The sequence below is a fragment of the Equus caballus genome, chromosome 10 (assembly GCF_041296265.1).
Source record: "Equus caballus isolate H_3958 breed thoroughbred chromosome 10, TB-T2T, whole genome shotgun sequence".
NCBI lineage: Eukaryota > Metazoa > Chordata > Mammalia > Perissodactyla > Equidae > Equus > Equus caballus.
The window spans coordinates 10,726,628-10,741,142 of NC_091693.1; the positions used below are offsets into that span (position 1 = coordinate 10,726,628).

The 14,515-nt window shown below is 61.1% G+C and overlaps 2 protein-coding genes across 10 annotated transcripts in view; both read right to left on the minus strand.

Annotated features, from left to right (window-relative positions):
• Nucleotides 1–1,410: 1,410 nt before the first annotated feature.
• Nucleotides 1,411–5,378, minus strand: CCNP (cyclin P). 2 transcript variants are annotated; one of them, XM_070224416.1, is made up of 7 exons: nt 5,263–5,378; nt 4,994–5,182; nt 3,551–3,640; nt 3,317–3,472; nt 2,557–2,715; nt 2,322–2,473; nt 1,411–1,644 (listed from the first exon to the last, which is right to left on the minus strand). In XM_070224416.1, the coding sequence occupies exons 1-7, from the start codon at nt 5,266–5,268 to the stop codon at nt 1,479–1,481; spliced, it is 918 nt and encodes a 305-aa protein (XP_070080517.1). In that variant the 5' UTR covers nt 5,269–5,378; the 3' UTR covers nt 1,411–1,478. The 2 variants fall into 2 exon arrangements, with proteins under 2 accessions (XP_070080517.1, XP_070080516.1); XM_070224415.1 differs by having other exon boundaries at nt 2,322–2,485.
• Nucleotides 5,379–8,846: 3,468 nt separating this feature from the next.
• AKT2 (AKT serine/threonine kinase 2) overlaps nt 8,847–14,515 on the minus strand; it is a 47,776-nt gene continuing 42,107 nt past the window's right edge. For all 8 annotated transcript variants that reach the window (XM_023649744.2, XM_070224426.1, XM_005596246.4 and 5 more), the window contains 5 exons: nt 13,767–13,895; nt 13,362–13,576; nt 12,751–12,838; nt 12,556–12,658; nt 8,847–11,430 (listed from right to left, as the gene is read on the minus strand). In XM_023649744.2, coding sequence (XP_023505512.1) covers nt 11,351–11,430; nt 12,556–12,658; nt 12,751–12,838; nt 13,362–13,576; nt 13,767–13,895 — 615 coding nt within the window. In that variant the 3' untranslated portion in view covers nt 8,847–11,350. The remainder of the gene's footprint in view (nt 11,431–12,555; nt 12,659–12,750; nt 12,839–13,361; nt 13,577–13,766; nt 13,896–14,515) is intronic.

Below are 14,515 nucleotides of genomic sequence, written 5' to 3' on the forward strand. Positions count from 1 at the left end.
TTTTCTGTGCCCAGCTCTGGGCTGGGTGATGCTGGGACATAGCAGGGACTGAGACAGCCTCAGACCCTGCCCTCCTGGGCCCCAAGTCCAGTGGGGAGACAGCTCAGAGTGAGCAGTACAGTAAGAAAGGAGGGTACAGCGCAGGAAACATGTGAGAGGCTTCTGGAGGAAAACTGAGGGCAAATCAGCCCTCCTTGGCTGCTTATGTGGCGGTGGCACGTTGGTCAAGCTCCTTGATCTCCCTCCACCTTGACTTCCTGCCGTTTAACTTGGGATAAGAAGTGAGCTTCCTTCAGAGTAGTGGCAGGGGCTGGATCCGGTTACGCAGGTAAAGCACGGCGCTCAGGGCCTGGGACAGTCATGCGAAATTGACAACGGGTGTTTCTTATCATCCATGACATGGTGAGATTTGTGACCATAAGTGCCCGGCTCTGAGTCAGCCTCCATATACAGCTGTTGAATAAGTGAGTGAATAACTGTATGTATGACCACCCATCCTCCAAGACCCTAGCTTGGGTCTCAGTCCCAAGCCCCGTGCCTGTATTTCCACCCTCCCCCGCCTCCACCGTATATCCTCCCCTGCTGCTGACGCTGTGGCACTTTAGAGGTTATGTGGATCAGATCCCATTTATGGAACTCTTGCTATCCAAGACCCTGTCACCAACTGATGACCCTCACAGGCCAGTATATTTAATATGTTGGGTTTGTGCAACCATTAAAAAATATTGAATTAGTGGGGCCAGCCCGGTGGCAGTAGCGGTTAAGTTCTCACCCTCGCTTTGGTGGCCCGGGGTTCCCCGGTTGGGATCCTGAGCGCGGACCTAGTGCATCACTCATCAAGCCATGCCGTTGTGGCGTCCCACATATAAAATAGAAGATGAGCACAGATGTTAGCTCCTCAGCAAAAAGAGGAGGATTGGCCGCGGAGGTTAGCTCAAGGCTAATCTTCCTCAAAAAAAAAAAAAAAGAATTAGTTACCAACATATAAGAGCAGAGATATTTATGGAATTGTAAACTTTCGACTTCACTTAAACAAAATCTGAAAATCTGGCAACACCGAGGCCTCACGACTGGAGCAGGCATTCTGTTTCCCACGGTCCCCATCCCTCCTAGTTTGTTCCCAACCCTGAGACCGAGGGTCATTCAGCTTGCATTGCCATTTTCCTCTTAGCATCTCTGTCTCCCGCGACCGTTTGCGTTTGGAATCCCAGTTTTATCCCTCTAAGCGGTACTTGCGGAAGTCCGCCAGCGCCCCCTCGCGGACGAGTCCGGCATCCACATCGCGTCTCCCAGCAACCATTAAAGGACTTGGAGAGAACATCCAATCAGAGGGAGGAGGGGCCGAGGAAGTAACCAATCAGAAGTGGGGGGAGGGCCTGAATTCGACCAATGAGGACAGAGAGCGCCGGGAATAAAAACTCTTTTATTGAAACGGGAGACGGACACACACGGAGTCTTCTTCGATGCGGTCCCCGGGCTCAGGGAGGCCCGGGCTGCGGGCGGCGGAGCAGGCGGGCGGCGGCGAGGCTGGTGCCCCGGCGCTGGGGCCGCGCGTACTTGAGGAAGATGGCGGCGCGGCCGGGCGCGGGACCCCGGAGCGCGGCGCGGGCCATGCACGGCTCGAGCGGGCCCAGCTCCGCGGGGCTGCGGCGGGGAGACGGGGAAACTGAGGCAGTGGCAGCGGTGGACACGACCTGTCCTCGGAGGCTGAGAAGACGCGTTGACTTGGGTCCCCGAGGACCGCTCGGGGGCTCTCTCGAGATCGGACACGAGGCCCATCATCTAGAGAGCGACCGGGGGGCGCGGAGGAGGGGACGACCCCCGATTCTCCCCGCAGGGCGCGGCTTGGGTAGAGCCAGGACCCGCGGGGAGGGAAGGAGTGGGGCTGGGGACGAGGTGACATCCAGCTCCGCCCCGTGGACACGGGATGGGAGAAAAGACATTCACCCTGCCACCCGGTGCCATGGGTACGGGGGAGGGGCTCGAGCAGCTAAAAGGAGCCCCGTTCGCGGCCAGAAGGGGAGCTGGGCGACTCGAGGCCGACAGACCTCTCCTTCTCAACCCCGCAACGCAGTTAGAGCATCTTCCGGGCCCGGGGAGCTCCTCTCTCCCACCCTGGGGCGAGGTGAAGGGTCCCCAAATCCGGACAAACACCCCATGCTCTCAGACACCTCCAGACCAGACAGACACATCATTCTCTCACACCCAGAAAAGCCAAGTCGAGGTGCACCCTCCTCCCCCGTAATTGTCTTTCATTCTCTGAGACAGCGGCCAGGAAGATAGGTCCCTGGAGCCCCAGAGCCCCTCGGCCGCGGCCGTACCTGTAAAGCGCCGGCTCGGGCCCGGAGCCCGCCCCGTCCAGCACGCGGTGCGCCAGGCTCAGCGCCGCAGCTGCGCGCCGAGCGGGCTCCCAGCCCGCGGCCTCGGCCTCCAGCAGGGACAGCTCCAGGAAGTAGGTGGCAAGGAGCGTCACCTGCCCGGGCAGCTGGACGAATGTCAGGCCCCGCCCCCAGCCCGCGCAGGCCCCGCCCCCTCCCCGGGCCCCGCCCCGCGCACCTGGGGGCCGCTCCGGGCCAGCGCGGACAGCAGCCCGAGGCACAGCAGCGGGCCCGGGTGGTGCAGCCGGAAATCCAGGCGGCTCAGGATGCGGCGCTCGGCGCGCAGAAGCTCCGCCCGGGAGAAGGAGCCGGCGCCCAGGAGGCAGAGGGAGGCGGGCTGCGGAGTGGGGGGAGAGGGGTGGGGGAGTCTCGGGCCGGGCTCGCTCCTCCCTGCCCTGCAGCGCCTGCGCTCAGTCCAGTACCCGTTCTGGACCTCAGTTTCCTGGTCTGTAAAATGGGGCCACTGCTGCGTCGTCTGGAAGTCATGGAGCGCACAGGCTTCGGAGTCAGGAAGACCTGGCTTCGGGTTCAAAGCCTGCCATCTACTCCCTGTGTGACAGGGACATTCACGGAGGCTGAGACTCAGTTTCCTCACCCGTAAACGGAGACACTTCTCCCTGCTTCACCAGGCGGCTCTGATAAGGCGCTGAGTATACGCTTGTTAACAGTAACTGTTCAAGATGGACTGTAACTACCGAAGACCGAACCCGAGTCCCAACTGCCTGATCTGGGGCCAATGTCTTCCTCTCTCTGGGCCTCAGTCTCCTCCTCTGTTAAAGGGACACGCTCATGTGTCCCCTGCCTCACACAGATATGCTGGCATTCCAAGAGTTCCTAAAGCGCTCGCTTGGCACGGTGCTTGGCACACAGTAGGCGTTTAATCCGTGACTGCGGCCAGCAGGCAGAGCTCCACCCTCCCCGGCCCACCCCGGAAGTACCTCGGGAAGCACGCACTCTTCCATCTTGCACGCCACGAAGAGGCAGGCCACGCCCAGCAGCTGCAGGCGGTGTAGGCGCACTCGGCCCGCGCGCAGGTAGGAGTCGAGCAGGTGCACGGCCAGGTAGAGCGTGTCCCCTGCCAGGCCCAGGTACTCCTGGGAAGGGGCGCGGGTGAGCAGCAGGGCCCTAAGCTGTGCCGCGGGCCTGGCCCTGCCCCTTCCCCAGGTACGTACGTGCACCTGGACCAGCCAGTCCACCACGAGCGCGCGCATCTCCGCGGTCACGGTGCTCGGCAGGGCCCTCCGGGGCAGCGCGCGGCACACCTGGGGTTGGGCAGGGACGGCTCACTCTCCACACCTGTGCCTCGGCTCGTCTCCTGGGCTCCAGGCCTGGGTGCCGCAGCCTCCTCGCACCCGTCGGATGGCACACGAGTGCCACACCCAAACTGGCCTCCAACATCTCGTCCAAAGATTCTGCTCTTCCCTGTGCGCATCTAGAACCCGGACTTTGTTCTGGACCCCTCTCGAGCCCGCAGGACCACTGGACCTCCTTGAGCATCTCCCCAGATTCCACACCTGGTCACCAACCCTCAACCCATCCCCCTCAGAGCACTCTGAAGGGTCTTTCTAAAGTACAGATCTGACCGAGGAATTCCCCAGCTTAAAACCCTTCCATCGTTTCCAGAACCCTCAGGAGAAAACCCTAATTCCTCTCTGACTCTCTCAGGCCCTACCTCTGCTCCAACATCACCTGGCCCCTCTGTCCCCTCACAATCCACACACCCTGGCTACACCAGCCTTCTTTTGGTCTTAGACGATGCCAAGCTCATTCCTACCTCAGGGCCTTTGCACGTATATACTGTTCTTTCCACCTGAAATGGTCCTTCCCCAGCTCCTTGCCTTGCTGACTCCTTCACGGTCATTCAAGTCTCAGCTAAAATTTCCCTGACTTTCTCTATACTTCTCCTTGCACCCCATCCCTCTATCTTATCGCTTTATTCTCATAATATTTTCAGTCTGGAGATAGCCGGTGTTTCCTCTGGAGCTTTGTCTGTTTGCCTGGCTAGGGCGGGGATGTCTGCCCAGATCCGGGCTGTAGCTCAGTTCCGGACAGAGGCCCCGGGCCGGGAGAGGCGCCCACCAGAGGTTTGTTAAATCAGTTCCTGCCTTCAGTATTCCTCCCGACGGTGCCTAGCCCAGACAGATGCCTGCGGACCACCGGCCTGTGTTTTGCTCTGTGTGGCTCTTCTGAAATGTTCGCTTACACCTGCTCGTCTCCCCACAATGAGGACAGACCGACTATGCTGTTCATCACAGCGTCCCCAGCGCCTAGAACATGCTGGAAAACACCTAACAACTCGCTATTTGTTAAACGAATAAATGTGGGGGACAAGTACGAGCGGCTATGAAATACCAAGGAGGGGCTGCAAATGGCTTGGGGAGGCGGGGAAGGGGGCTCCGGGCGATGGAAACCGCCCAGGTGACTGTGCCACCAAAAGCAAGCCGAGAAGTTGGGGCGGGGGCTGGAGCGTCCGTGGGAAGAGCTGAGAGCGAGGCTGGCGGGGGCAGGGGGTGGAAACGCCCGTCGGGTGGGTGTTGGGCGAGCGGGTGGGCTTTGGCCTCGTCTAAGCTGAACCCCTCTGCTGCCGTGCAGGGGCGCCCCGCCGCCCCGCTCACCATGACCTCGGCGAAGATGTCCCCGGCGTACTCGCGTTCTCCCTCCAACCCCAGCGCGCTCAGCGCCTCCTCCAGCCCCGGCGGCGCGCACGGCCCCGGGCGGCGCACGGCGTAGACGCTCGTGCCTGCGGGGACGCCGTCGGCGCGGGGCGTGCTCGGAGGCTGTGGGTCGAGGGGGGCAGCTGGACTCTGCAAGGGAGAGGGGCTGGGGGGGGTCAGTGCCGGGAGGGAGGCCCGAGGGGGAGCAGGCCCCCGGCGCCGCATCTCACCAGCATCCTCCAGGCTGGCGGCGGGAGCCAGGCCCTGCGTCCGCCAGTTCCCGCCGGAGCGCGGCGCCCGCGGCGCGCGCCTTAAATGCGCCCAGGCGCGTGCGCGAGAGCACGCCTCTGCTGGGCAGGTGCGCGGGGTGGGGCGCGGGTCCCACAGGCTGGCTCTGCCCCCTGCAGACCCTCTAGGTCGGGCAGCTGGAGTCAGATCCTCGTCCTGCTGCTTCCTCTATGGCCAGATGCAGCCCCTCTGAGCCCCACTCTCCTTGGCTGTAAAGTGGGGAAGTTTCAGAACTTCTAACATGGTGTCTTGCAGCGTCCAGCACAGGGCTCAATACAGCAAAAGCTCAAGACAGGGGAGCAGGAAGTCCCCTAGCGGAGATTTCAGGCGGGCCGCTGCGTTCCGCGCGGCGGGGACCCAGGGCTGAGCACGCGCGCTCGCTGCCTTTCCCAAGCCCACGGCCCAGAGCTGAGGTGGTGATCAGGCCCGGGGCCGGTGGTAGGGCTGGACTAGGGCAGCAGCCTGCCCACTGCCCTCCCTGTCCCTGTCCCTGTCCCCGGCAGTCTGTTCCCCACAGGCAGCCAGAAGGGAGGCTGTGCACACCTAAGAAATCAGCTCACACTGCCTCTGTCCATCGGGGCTCCCATCTCCCTCCAGTTGAAAGTCCACGAGGCCCTATAGTCTCTCTCCCCACCGCAGCCAAGACACACCCCTATGAGCTCATTTCCTATCCGTCGCCCCCTCACTCATTCCTCTCTCACCACACTGGCCTCCTGGCTCATCCCCACCCCCACCAGGCATGCTTCTACCTCAGGGCCTTTGCACTGGCTGGTCCCTCTGCCTGAAATGCCTTTCCCTCCGAGATCCCTCATTTCCTTTAAGGGGTTTACTCAGATGTTACCTTCGTGAAGAATGCGATCCTGAACGTTTCCTGTCCCCATCCTCTGCCTTTATTCTCTCCTTAGCACCGACTCACTTCCTATTTATTGTCTCCCTCCTGACTAGAATGTGAGCCCCAGGAGGGCAGGGCTGGTCTGGTTTTTTTTTCCATTGCTGTATTCTCAGTGCCTAGAACAGGGCCTGGCACATAGTAGGCCCTCCATAAGTATTTGTTGAATGAATGAGTAAACAGGCCAGCTGTAATTTGGAGACAGTGATCTGGAAGGGTCTCTTTGAGGAGGTGACCTTAGCTGAAAGAGAAGGAGCCAGGAATACAAAGAGAGGGGAGAATATTCCAAGGGGTGGGAACAGCCTGAGCAAAGGCCCTGAGGCAGGAAAGAGCTTGCTCTCCTCATGCGTTCAGAGGTCATCGAGGCTGAAAAAGTGAGCAGAGAGGAGTGTGAGATGCTGCCAATGGCTTCCTGTCATACTTAAAATAAACCCTAAACCCCTTATCTTGGCCACAAAGTCCCTTTGGCCCATTGTCACCCCTCTAACCTCATTTCCTTCCACTCTTCTCCTCCCTTACTCGAGACACGCTGTCCTCTTTATGTTCCCAGAACACCTCAGACAGCTGCCTGCCTCAGGACCTTTATGCTTGCTGTTCCCTTTGCCTGAATGCTGGAGGAGAACGCAGATATTTACATTCTCAGTATCTCCACTCGAGATGCTCACTCACTACACAGGGACAGTAGTGACTTTCCAGTGGAGGAACCTGACAGACGCCACCTTAACCAAGGGGTCAGAGTCAGCCCCAGGAGTGGGACAGATGGTCTCCTGTGCCTCTGGAGAGGATGCAGTGGGAGGGGCACGCCGTGGCTGGGCATTCCTGCCAATGGCTGCGACAGAACCACGAGCAGACATCAGGGAGCCAACCCTGAGGGACATTCTGCAAAATAAAGTGCCCTGGGAGCTTCGAACCTGCGTGCCTGGACCGGTCACCAGGCAGGAGTTTTTCCTTTCTTTCGTCTACAAGGGCTTTCATGCGACCATTAGCAAAGTCTGTGAGGGTCGGGAGGAAGAGCGCTGTGTCAATGCTGACCTCCTGACCTCGAGGCTTGGACTGCAGTTATGAGAGCGAATGTTCTCATTGTAGGACAATGTGACATGTCAACATGGACGAGAGAGGGAGGGACTAAAGGAAATGTAATACGTCCCGAGGAACCTGCGTGAAGCGTGGATGAGAATTCCTTGTATTTTTCTTAAATAAAAAATTCACATAGACTGATACCCCACCCCATTTCTCCTGCTAACATCTCACACGACAGTGGTACATGTGTCACAATTTAATGAACCCACAGGGATACGTTATTCAAGTCCCTGCTTTTTTCAGCTCCCTCGACTTCCTGCCTAACGCCTGTCTCTATGCCGGGACCCCACGTTACACTCGCTCTGCAGGTCTCCTCAAGCCTTCTCGGCGGTGACGGTTTCTCGGGCTTGCCTTGTTTGGAGCCCCCTGGCCAGTTCTGAGAACTAGCGGTGTTTCTCCGGATTGGACTGGGGTGCGCGTTCAGGCAGGAAGACAGAGGTGGGGCCCGGTTCTCACCGCATCCTAGCAGGGCGCCTGCCGCCCACAGGACGCAGCGGCGCGGCGCGGCCTGACCACGGCTCAGCGGCGCGTGCCGGGCTTCCCCACGGGAAAGCTGCCTCCCCCCCGGCCACACTGCACGGAAGTCACTTTCGGAAGGAAGTCACTTTGCAGCCCACACCTAAGGCGTGGGGGGTCTGCTCCCCTCCGTGAGGGCGGAAATCCACAGGAAAGCTCTGCAGTTCTGCACAGGTGTCTTCTCACCGTATGTTTGTCACTTCCATCAGTATGGCCTCACTCATTCTACACTTCGGGTGTAACCAAGACTAGTTCTCTGCTGCTCAAACTGCTCTCGGCGCTGCCGCCGGGAGCTCGTCCCCCCCACCCCAGCTCCTGCGGTTCGCACGCCCATGGGCGAGGGGGAGGTTTGGTTAGCAGGTCCTCGCATCCGGGCACCACAGGATGCTCCGGGCTCATCTCGTGTATGTCCTGCACCACTCCTGGAGTGATTTTCGTACTATTTTTGAAAGTTTCTAAGTTTTCTAGAATCTACAAGTACTTCAAAATTAAAGTTAAAAATACATGAACCACCTCACTTCGGGGGAAAACTATCAGACACAGATTAAAATACAGCGATCCGGGAACGTAGGCCACAAAATAAAAGCCCGGGGCGGTCAAGATGGACCATGAAGATTTATTACAGTCGTGTCGGCAGAACAAAAAAACCTGGAAACAAGCAAATTCTCACCAGGGGGCAGCTCGCTCAGCTGAGGCACACCCACCCCAGGAGCCTCATGGAGCAGCTGGGACACACGATGGCCATGCCCACGAGGGGTCCCCAGAATGCAGAGAAGTGCCCGAAAGAGGACCTCGTTTCTCCGATGGCCCAGCACACCCTTCGACCATGCGAGCCTGGGTGAGGTGGGTGTGGCATGATTCACGGGGAGAAAACTGCGCAAGGGGAGGGGGACGGGCTGTCTCCCAGGTCCTCCTGCCGGAGGTCCCTGGGGTCCGGGGACTGGACTTCCTCCTCATACCTTTGCCTGCATTATTCTTTACACACACCAAGACTTGTGAAATTTTCTACATGCACGTGACAAAACACAGATTGACTCAAAATTTCATTTTTCTCATTGGTAAAATTTTATTAAGACTTCCACCTGAAACCCCCTTTGGGAAAAGTCCTCGCACAGAAACGGGAGGCACCGCTCCATCCACGGACGCCCGTGCCACTGAGGGAAGCAGCCGACTGCCGCTGGGCCACCCCCCCAATGGAAAGGGAGACAGCCGCCCCCAGACTGAGGAAGACTCAGCAAGGTCCCCACACGGCAGACCCGAGTGACAGTGGGACGTGAAGAGAAACCCTAGCACTGGTCACCTCAGAGGGCTGCGACAGAGGGAAGGGCAAAAGGCTTTCCTTTCTTTATGCCCACCGGGACATATTTTCGTAATTAAATAAATAAGTCCATCTGAAGTTAGGAAAAACAAAAACCAAAAGATCCCTTGAGTCTTGGCTGTTGCTAATGCAGGTTTCTATCAAGCGGACCCGACCTTCCTGCCTCCCGCCCTTCAGATCTCAGAGACTCCACGAGTGTGAAGCCCTAACAGCTGCTGGCAAAGTCTCCCGTGGACTCCGCCCATGCCGGGCTCGGCGGGCAGCCCCGGATCTGGGAGGAGTGATGCAAGGGTGGGAACCCTGGATAAAGGGGCAGCGGTCCGAGGATGCCCTGAGCTGGCAGGACTCGAACCAAACCTGAGGCGCCCCCGCTGAGACCACCACCAACCCCACGGACACACCAAGGATTCTGGATGGGAACCTGGAGGCCTCGAGGCTCCCCAGTTTGGCCTAAGTGAAGAGCTGGGGATGTGCTGGCAATGCCCCTCGGGGCTCAAGGGCCAGGAGAAATGAAGTCGCTCCCTTTCACGCTCAGCGACACAGTGCACACCCTCCTTGTTCACAGCCACCCACTTCTCTTGGCCTAAGCAGCTTCCAAGGGTCTGGAACGGTCTGCCCACTGTAGCCCCACCCCAGGCCTGGGAGCCTTCCCCAATCCCCTCTGCATGCTCCCCCTTGTGGCTGACAGGCCCTGTGAATGGAGCACCGGGCGCAAGAAAGGCCCAGGGGGGTGGGCCCCGGTCTAAAACGAGTGTCTTTATTGCTTGTACCGTACAAATACGAGGAATGGGGAAAGGCCAGGGGGGAGGAGAGAGAATTGTCAGATCAATGACAGACACACACAAAAAGGAAAAAAAGACCCCCACCCACCCAAACCAACCCCACCCCACCCCAGGATGTCTCTCTGTGAGTTACCTAGTACAGAAGGTGAGGTGGGGAGAGCAAAACCAGAAAAACCAAATTCCAAACACCTGGAGATGTTGGGGGGGAGGGGAGGGGAAGGGAGGGGGGCAGGGCAGCAAGTGGACCCCAGGCGTGGCTCCCCCACTAGGCCAGCACCCCTCCCCCACGGGATGAGATGCTCGGGCCTGGGACAGGGGCCTGAGCCCACACACACCACACTCGAGGCCGGGACACGCTTGCCCTCGCACACACATACCCAACACGCATGCACACACACACCCGTGTGCACCTGTGTCCCAGATGCACAGGGATGCCCACGGACACACACAGTCCGGGGCACGCACACGAGTGCCCACAGCACTGACACACGTTCACCTTAAGGCTGCAGAACGTGGGGCCCGGAGAGGGGGAGGGGTGAGGTGGCCTGGAGCCTCCGTTCCCAGAGGCCCCCACCCCGGTACGTACCAGAGACCCCCACCCCCACCTGCTCCTCGACCCAAGTCTGTGGGGCCCAATACTGTCTCGGTGTGAGATGTGTAACAGCCGAGGCTGGCGCCCCTCCGCCCCAGGCAGAGAAGGGGGTGACCCAGGCCCCACCCTCAGAAGGGATGGGGCCAGGCCCGGGGGCCAGTGGGAGGTAAGGCCGGCTGGAAGGAAGCCCTGGTAAGGCACGGGGCGGGGGGCCGGGGACTAGCCCCTAAATGTTCCTCCTGCCTCACCCGCAGGTCAGGAGAGCAGCTTGGGGGGTGGGGGAAGGCAGGGCCAGGAGGCAGCGCCGACCTCTGGGCCCCGCTGGTCCCCCACAGGGTCGACTGGGCCCCATCCACAGGAGGGAGCCCTAAGCCCCGACCCCACAGCTTCCGAAGGCCCCCGCCCGGCCCTGGACATTATTGCTTTTCTGCCCCCGTGGGGGAGGGGGCTGGACTGCCCCTCGCCAGGCCACTCAGAGCCTAAGGACGGGGCAGGGAAGGCAGCACCGGCGTGCTGTCACTGGGCACCCGGCGGATGCAGGCCCCTGTCTGGCCCCGCTGGGGCTCACGCTGCTCAAAACCGGCCCCTTCTCAGCGCCCACGGCTGGTCCCGGGGCAGGCGGCGACTCCCGGTCTGGCAGAGGTGAGCGCAGGACAGGGTCCTGGAGGCAGGGCCGCGGGGACCGCAAGGGGAGTTTGGCAGAGGGCTGAAGAAAAAACTGGAAATGGGGGTAAGGAGGTGAGGGATGGGGACGCAAACAAAAAAGGCAAAATAAAAAGTTAAAAAAAAAAAAAGAACGAAGCCCCCGGCGGTGGTGGCGGCCGTGCGTGCGTCCTGTGGCGGCAGCGGGCGCTCACTCGCGGATGCTGGCCGAGTAGGAGAACTGGGGGAAGTGGGTCCGCTGGTCCAGGTCGAGCGAGCCCAGGCTGTCATCTGTGGGGTCGGTGGAGCAGATTGGGGAGACCAGCCTGCGAGGGCCCGGCAGCCCGCCTGTACTCCCTGGGGCCGGGGGATGGGGGACCCCGCCTGGAAGGAAGCAGGCAGCCCCCAGCGTAAGCCCTGAGCTGGTGGCCGTCCAGGAGAGGGACAGAGGGCTCAGTGAGGTCCTCCCTGACAGAGCCCCTGAGTCAGCCCCACCCCCAGGCAGAGCCAGGCTGAGCGAGCCTCCAGAGCACCCCCGGCTCCTCTGCTCCCCTCTTACCCCCACCCCACAGTCTAGCCCGGACCTCTCTGCCCCAGCCTCCTGCCCTGGCTGCCACTCCCGCCCCCAACAGTCCTCCACACGCAGCCAGGGCACTTTCTAAAGCCCTGAGGCAGCCCTGTCTCTCCTCTGCACAAAGCCCTTCCACCGCTCCCCAGGAAACAAGGCCTCGCTCCTCCCAGCAGCCCCCAGATCCTCCTGCTCGGCCCAACGCCCTCTCCCTCCCCTCTCCTTGGACCTCTGCAGTGCTCCCATCGTTCCTGAACATACAATGTGCCCATTTCTGGGCATCCCACGTGTCGTTCTTTCTGCCAGGAACGTGTCTCAATTGCCATGCCTCCTCCTCCAGGAAGCCCTCCCTGACTCACAGGCCAAGTCAGGCATTTCCTCTGGGCTTGTATTCCTACATCCTTGCCCTGACCCCTCTGGGTTGTCACCCTACCTAGACTGGGAGCTCCTGAGGGCAGGGCCCAGGGCTGTCTCGGTCACTGCTGTGTCCCCAGCAGAGCCCAGCCCTGGGCAGGTGAGAGTAAGAACCCAACCAGCCGTAGAGTCAATGGACCAATACAGTCCCAGAGCCCCAAGCGACGTGGGAAGCCCACCGAGAACGTGCCACGTCAGCCCTGACAACTCCCAGCAGCTCCTGCCACGCCTCTCCCCTGAGCTCCGGGACGCACTGTCAGGGCTCCTGGGAACCCCACGGGGCCCACAGTGGACCAAGAGCAAAAGCCCCACAAGCAGACCGAAGGGTCAGCTGCCCAGATCTGGGGGCCTGCGAGCTTCCTTCTGGAGAATGGGGTCGAGAGCAGACACCCCCAAGCCAGGCAGCGCACGGGGGAGGAGCCACAGGCACTCACAGCGGTCCGGGGGGGTGATGGTGATGGACTGGGCAGTGAACTCGTCGTCGAAGTACCTCGTGTCGACCTCGGATGTGACCTGAGGTTTGAAGGGTGGCAGGAGCTGCGGAGGAGAGGAGCCCAGGTTCAGGACCCTGAGGACAGCAGGCCTCGGCCAAGGTCACCTGCGGGCAGCAGGCAGGTGCAGGTGCTCACCTTCTTCTGTACCACGTCCTGCCAGTTGATGCTGAGGAAGAACCTGTGCTCCATGACCTCCTTGGCATCGCTGGGCCCCCCGCCGAGCCTGGGCAGAGACGGCCATGAGCACCCGCCTCCCGGGCAGCCAGGCTCTGGGAGACGGGCTTTCAGCGCAGGCCCTGAACAGCTTTAACCACTCTGACCCGGTCACAGACCACAGAAGAGGAAACGAGGCTTGGGGAGGGAGCTCACGGGGCCGGGGTCAGAGCCGGGAGACTGCAACCTGGCCCCTCGTCCCCTAGTCCAGGAGGAGAGCCGAGAGGGCGGGCGCGACGGCCACGTCACATCCTGGCTCTGCCGCATGAGACTTGGTGACCCTAGGCCAGGCACGGGGCCGCCCTGTTCCTCAGCGTCCCCATAAGACACGGCAACGCAGGCAGAGGGCTAAGGATAGGCCTGGCCCCAGAGGAATGCTAAGTGCCAGCTGTGGGGACTGTCAGAGGCTGTGTGGGGACAACACACACCACGCACCCAGGAGCGACTGCACCTGTGGATGCTGTCCCCTCTGGGCGGAAGGGACACTGGCAGCAGGTGGCACTGGGCTGGGCAGGACAGATGCCAGCCCTCACCTCTGCTTGGGGTCCTTCTTAAGCAGCCCAGCAAGCAGGGACTTGGCCTCGGGGCTGAGCGTGCGCGGGAAGCGGATCTCCTCCATGAGGATGAGCTCGAAGAGGCGCTCGTGGTCCTGGTTGTAGAAGGGCAGGCGGCCGCACATCATCTCGTACATCACCACGCCCAGCCCCCACCAGTCCACAGCCCGGCCGTAGTCATTGTCCTCCAGCACCTGACGGGGAGGGGCGATGAGGGCCGGGCCTGCACCCCAGGGCCGAGGAGCTGCGAGGGGCCCGGGGCTGGGGACGGCAGCCTAAAGGTGGGAGCCCTGCCCTCAGAGGGTCTGGGCGCGGGAAGCACAGCGGTCTGAGGGCCCCTCCGCCCTTGGCCTCACACGTCCCTGGACCTCCAGCCCCAGACACCTCGGGAGCCAGGTATTCAGGGGTCCCACAGAAGGTCTTCATGGTGGCCCCATCACTGATGCCCTCCTTGCACAGGCCGAAGTCAGTGATCTTGATGTGGCCATCTTTGTCCAGCATGAGGTTTTCCAGCTATAGGGAAAGTCACTGTATCGGGGACACGTCCTCCCAGGGCTTCCTGCCACCCCCCGAAACTCCACACACCCCTCAACCCTTCCCCAAAGGGGCCGTGACCGGGGGTGGCAGCTGTCATGCTGGGGCTCCAGGCTGGGCCGCGGGCCACACCCCCGGCACCGGGTTAAGCCCTCACCCTCTGAGGCTCAACACCTGCGCCCCCCAGCTGCCCCCCAGGGAAGCCGGCACAAAGCCAGGCGGTGAGAGTCGGGAGCCAGGCCTGGCCCCTGCTTCCCCGACAACAGGCTGCGCTTTCCAACCTCAGATGTGAGGAACACTTTCTTTCTCCCATTTTTACTAAACACAAAGGGGCACTTCAGTGGGCCGTCGGGTAACCTCTGCCAGGTCAGGAAAGGGCATCAGCAGCCCCTCAGAACCCCGCAGCCCCCTTCCTTGTTCTCAACCCCCCAACCGAGAGCAGTAACTCCGTCCTCGCCGGTGCGCGGGGCTGCGCAGGTCCCGGCGTGTGAACACACCGCGCTGCATTTTCTCTGCTCTCCCAGCGCAGGTACTGGGGCTGCTCCCAGTAGGGGGTTAGTGTGAAGAACGCTGCTGGGAGCACCCACGTCCACGCTGTG

Bases quoted from the DNA above. Each gene is read 5' to 3' on its own strand.
- CCNP (XM_070224415.1), bottom strand. The intron at 3,473-3,550 runs GTACGTACCTGG...GCCCCTTCCCAG, and splicing joins ACTGGCTGGTCCAGGTGCAC to GAGTACCTGGGCCTGGCAGG. The intron at 2,716-3,316 runs GTACTTCCGGGG...CCCACTCCGCAG, and splicing joins AAGAGTGCGTGCTTCCCGAG to CCCGCCTCCCTCTGCCTCCT.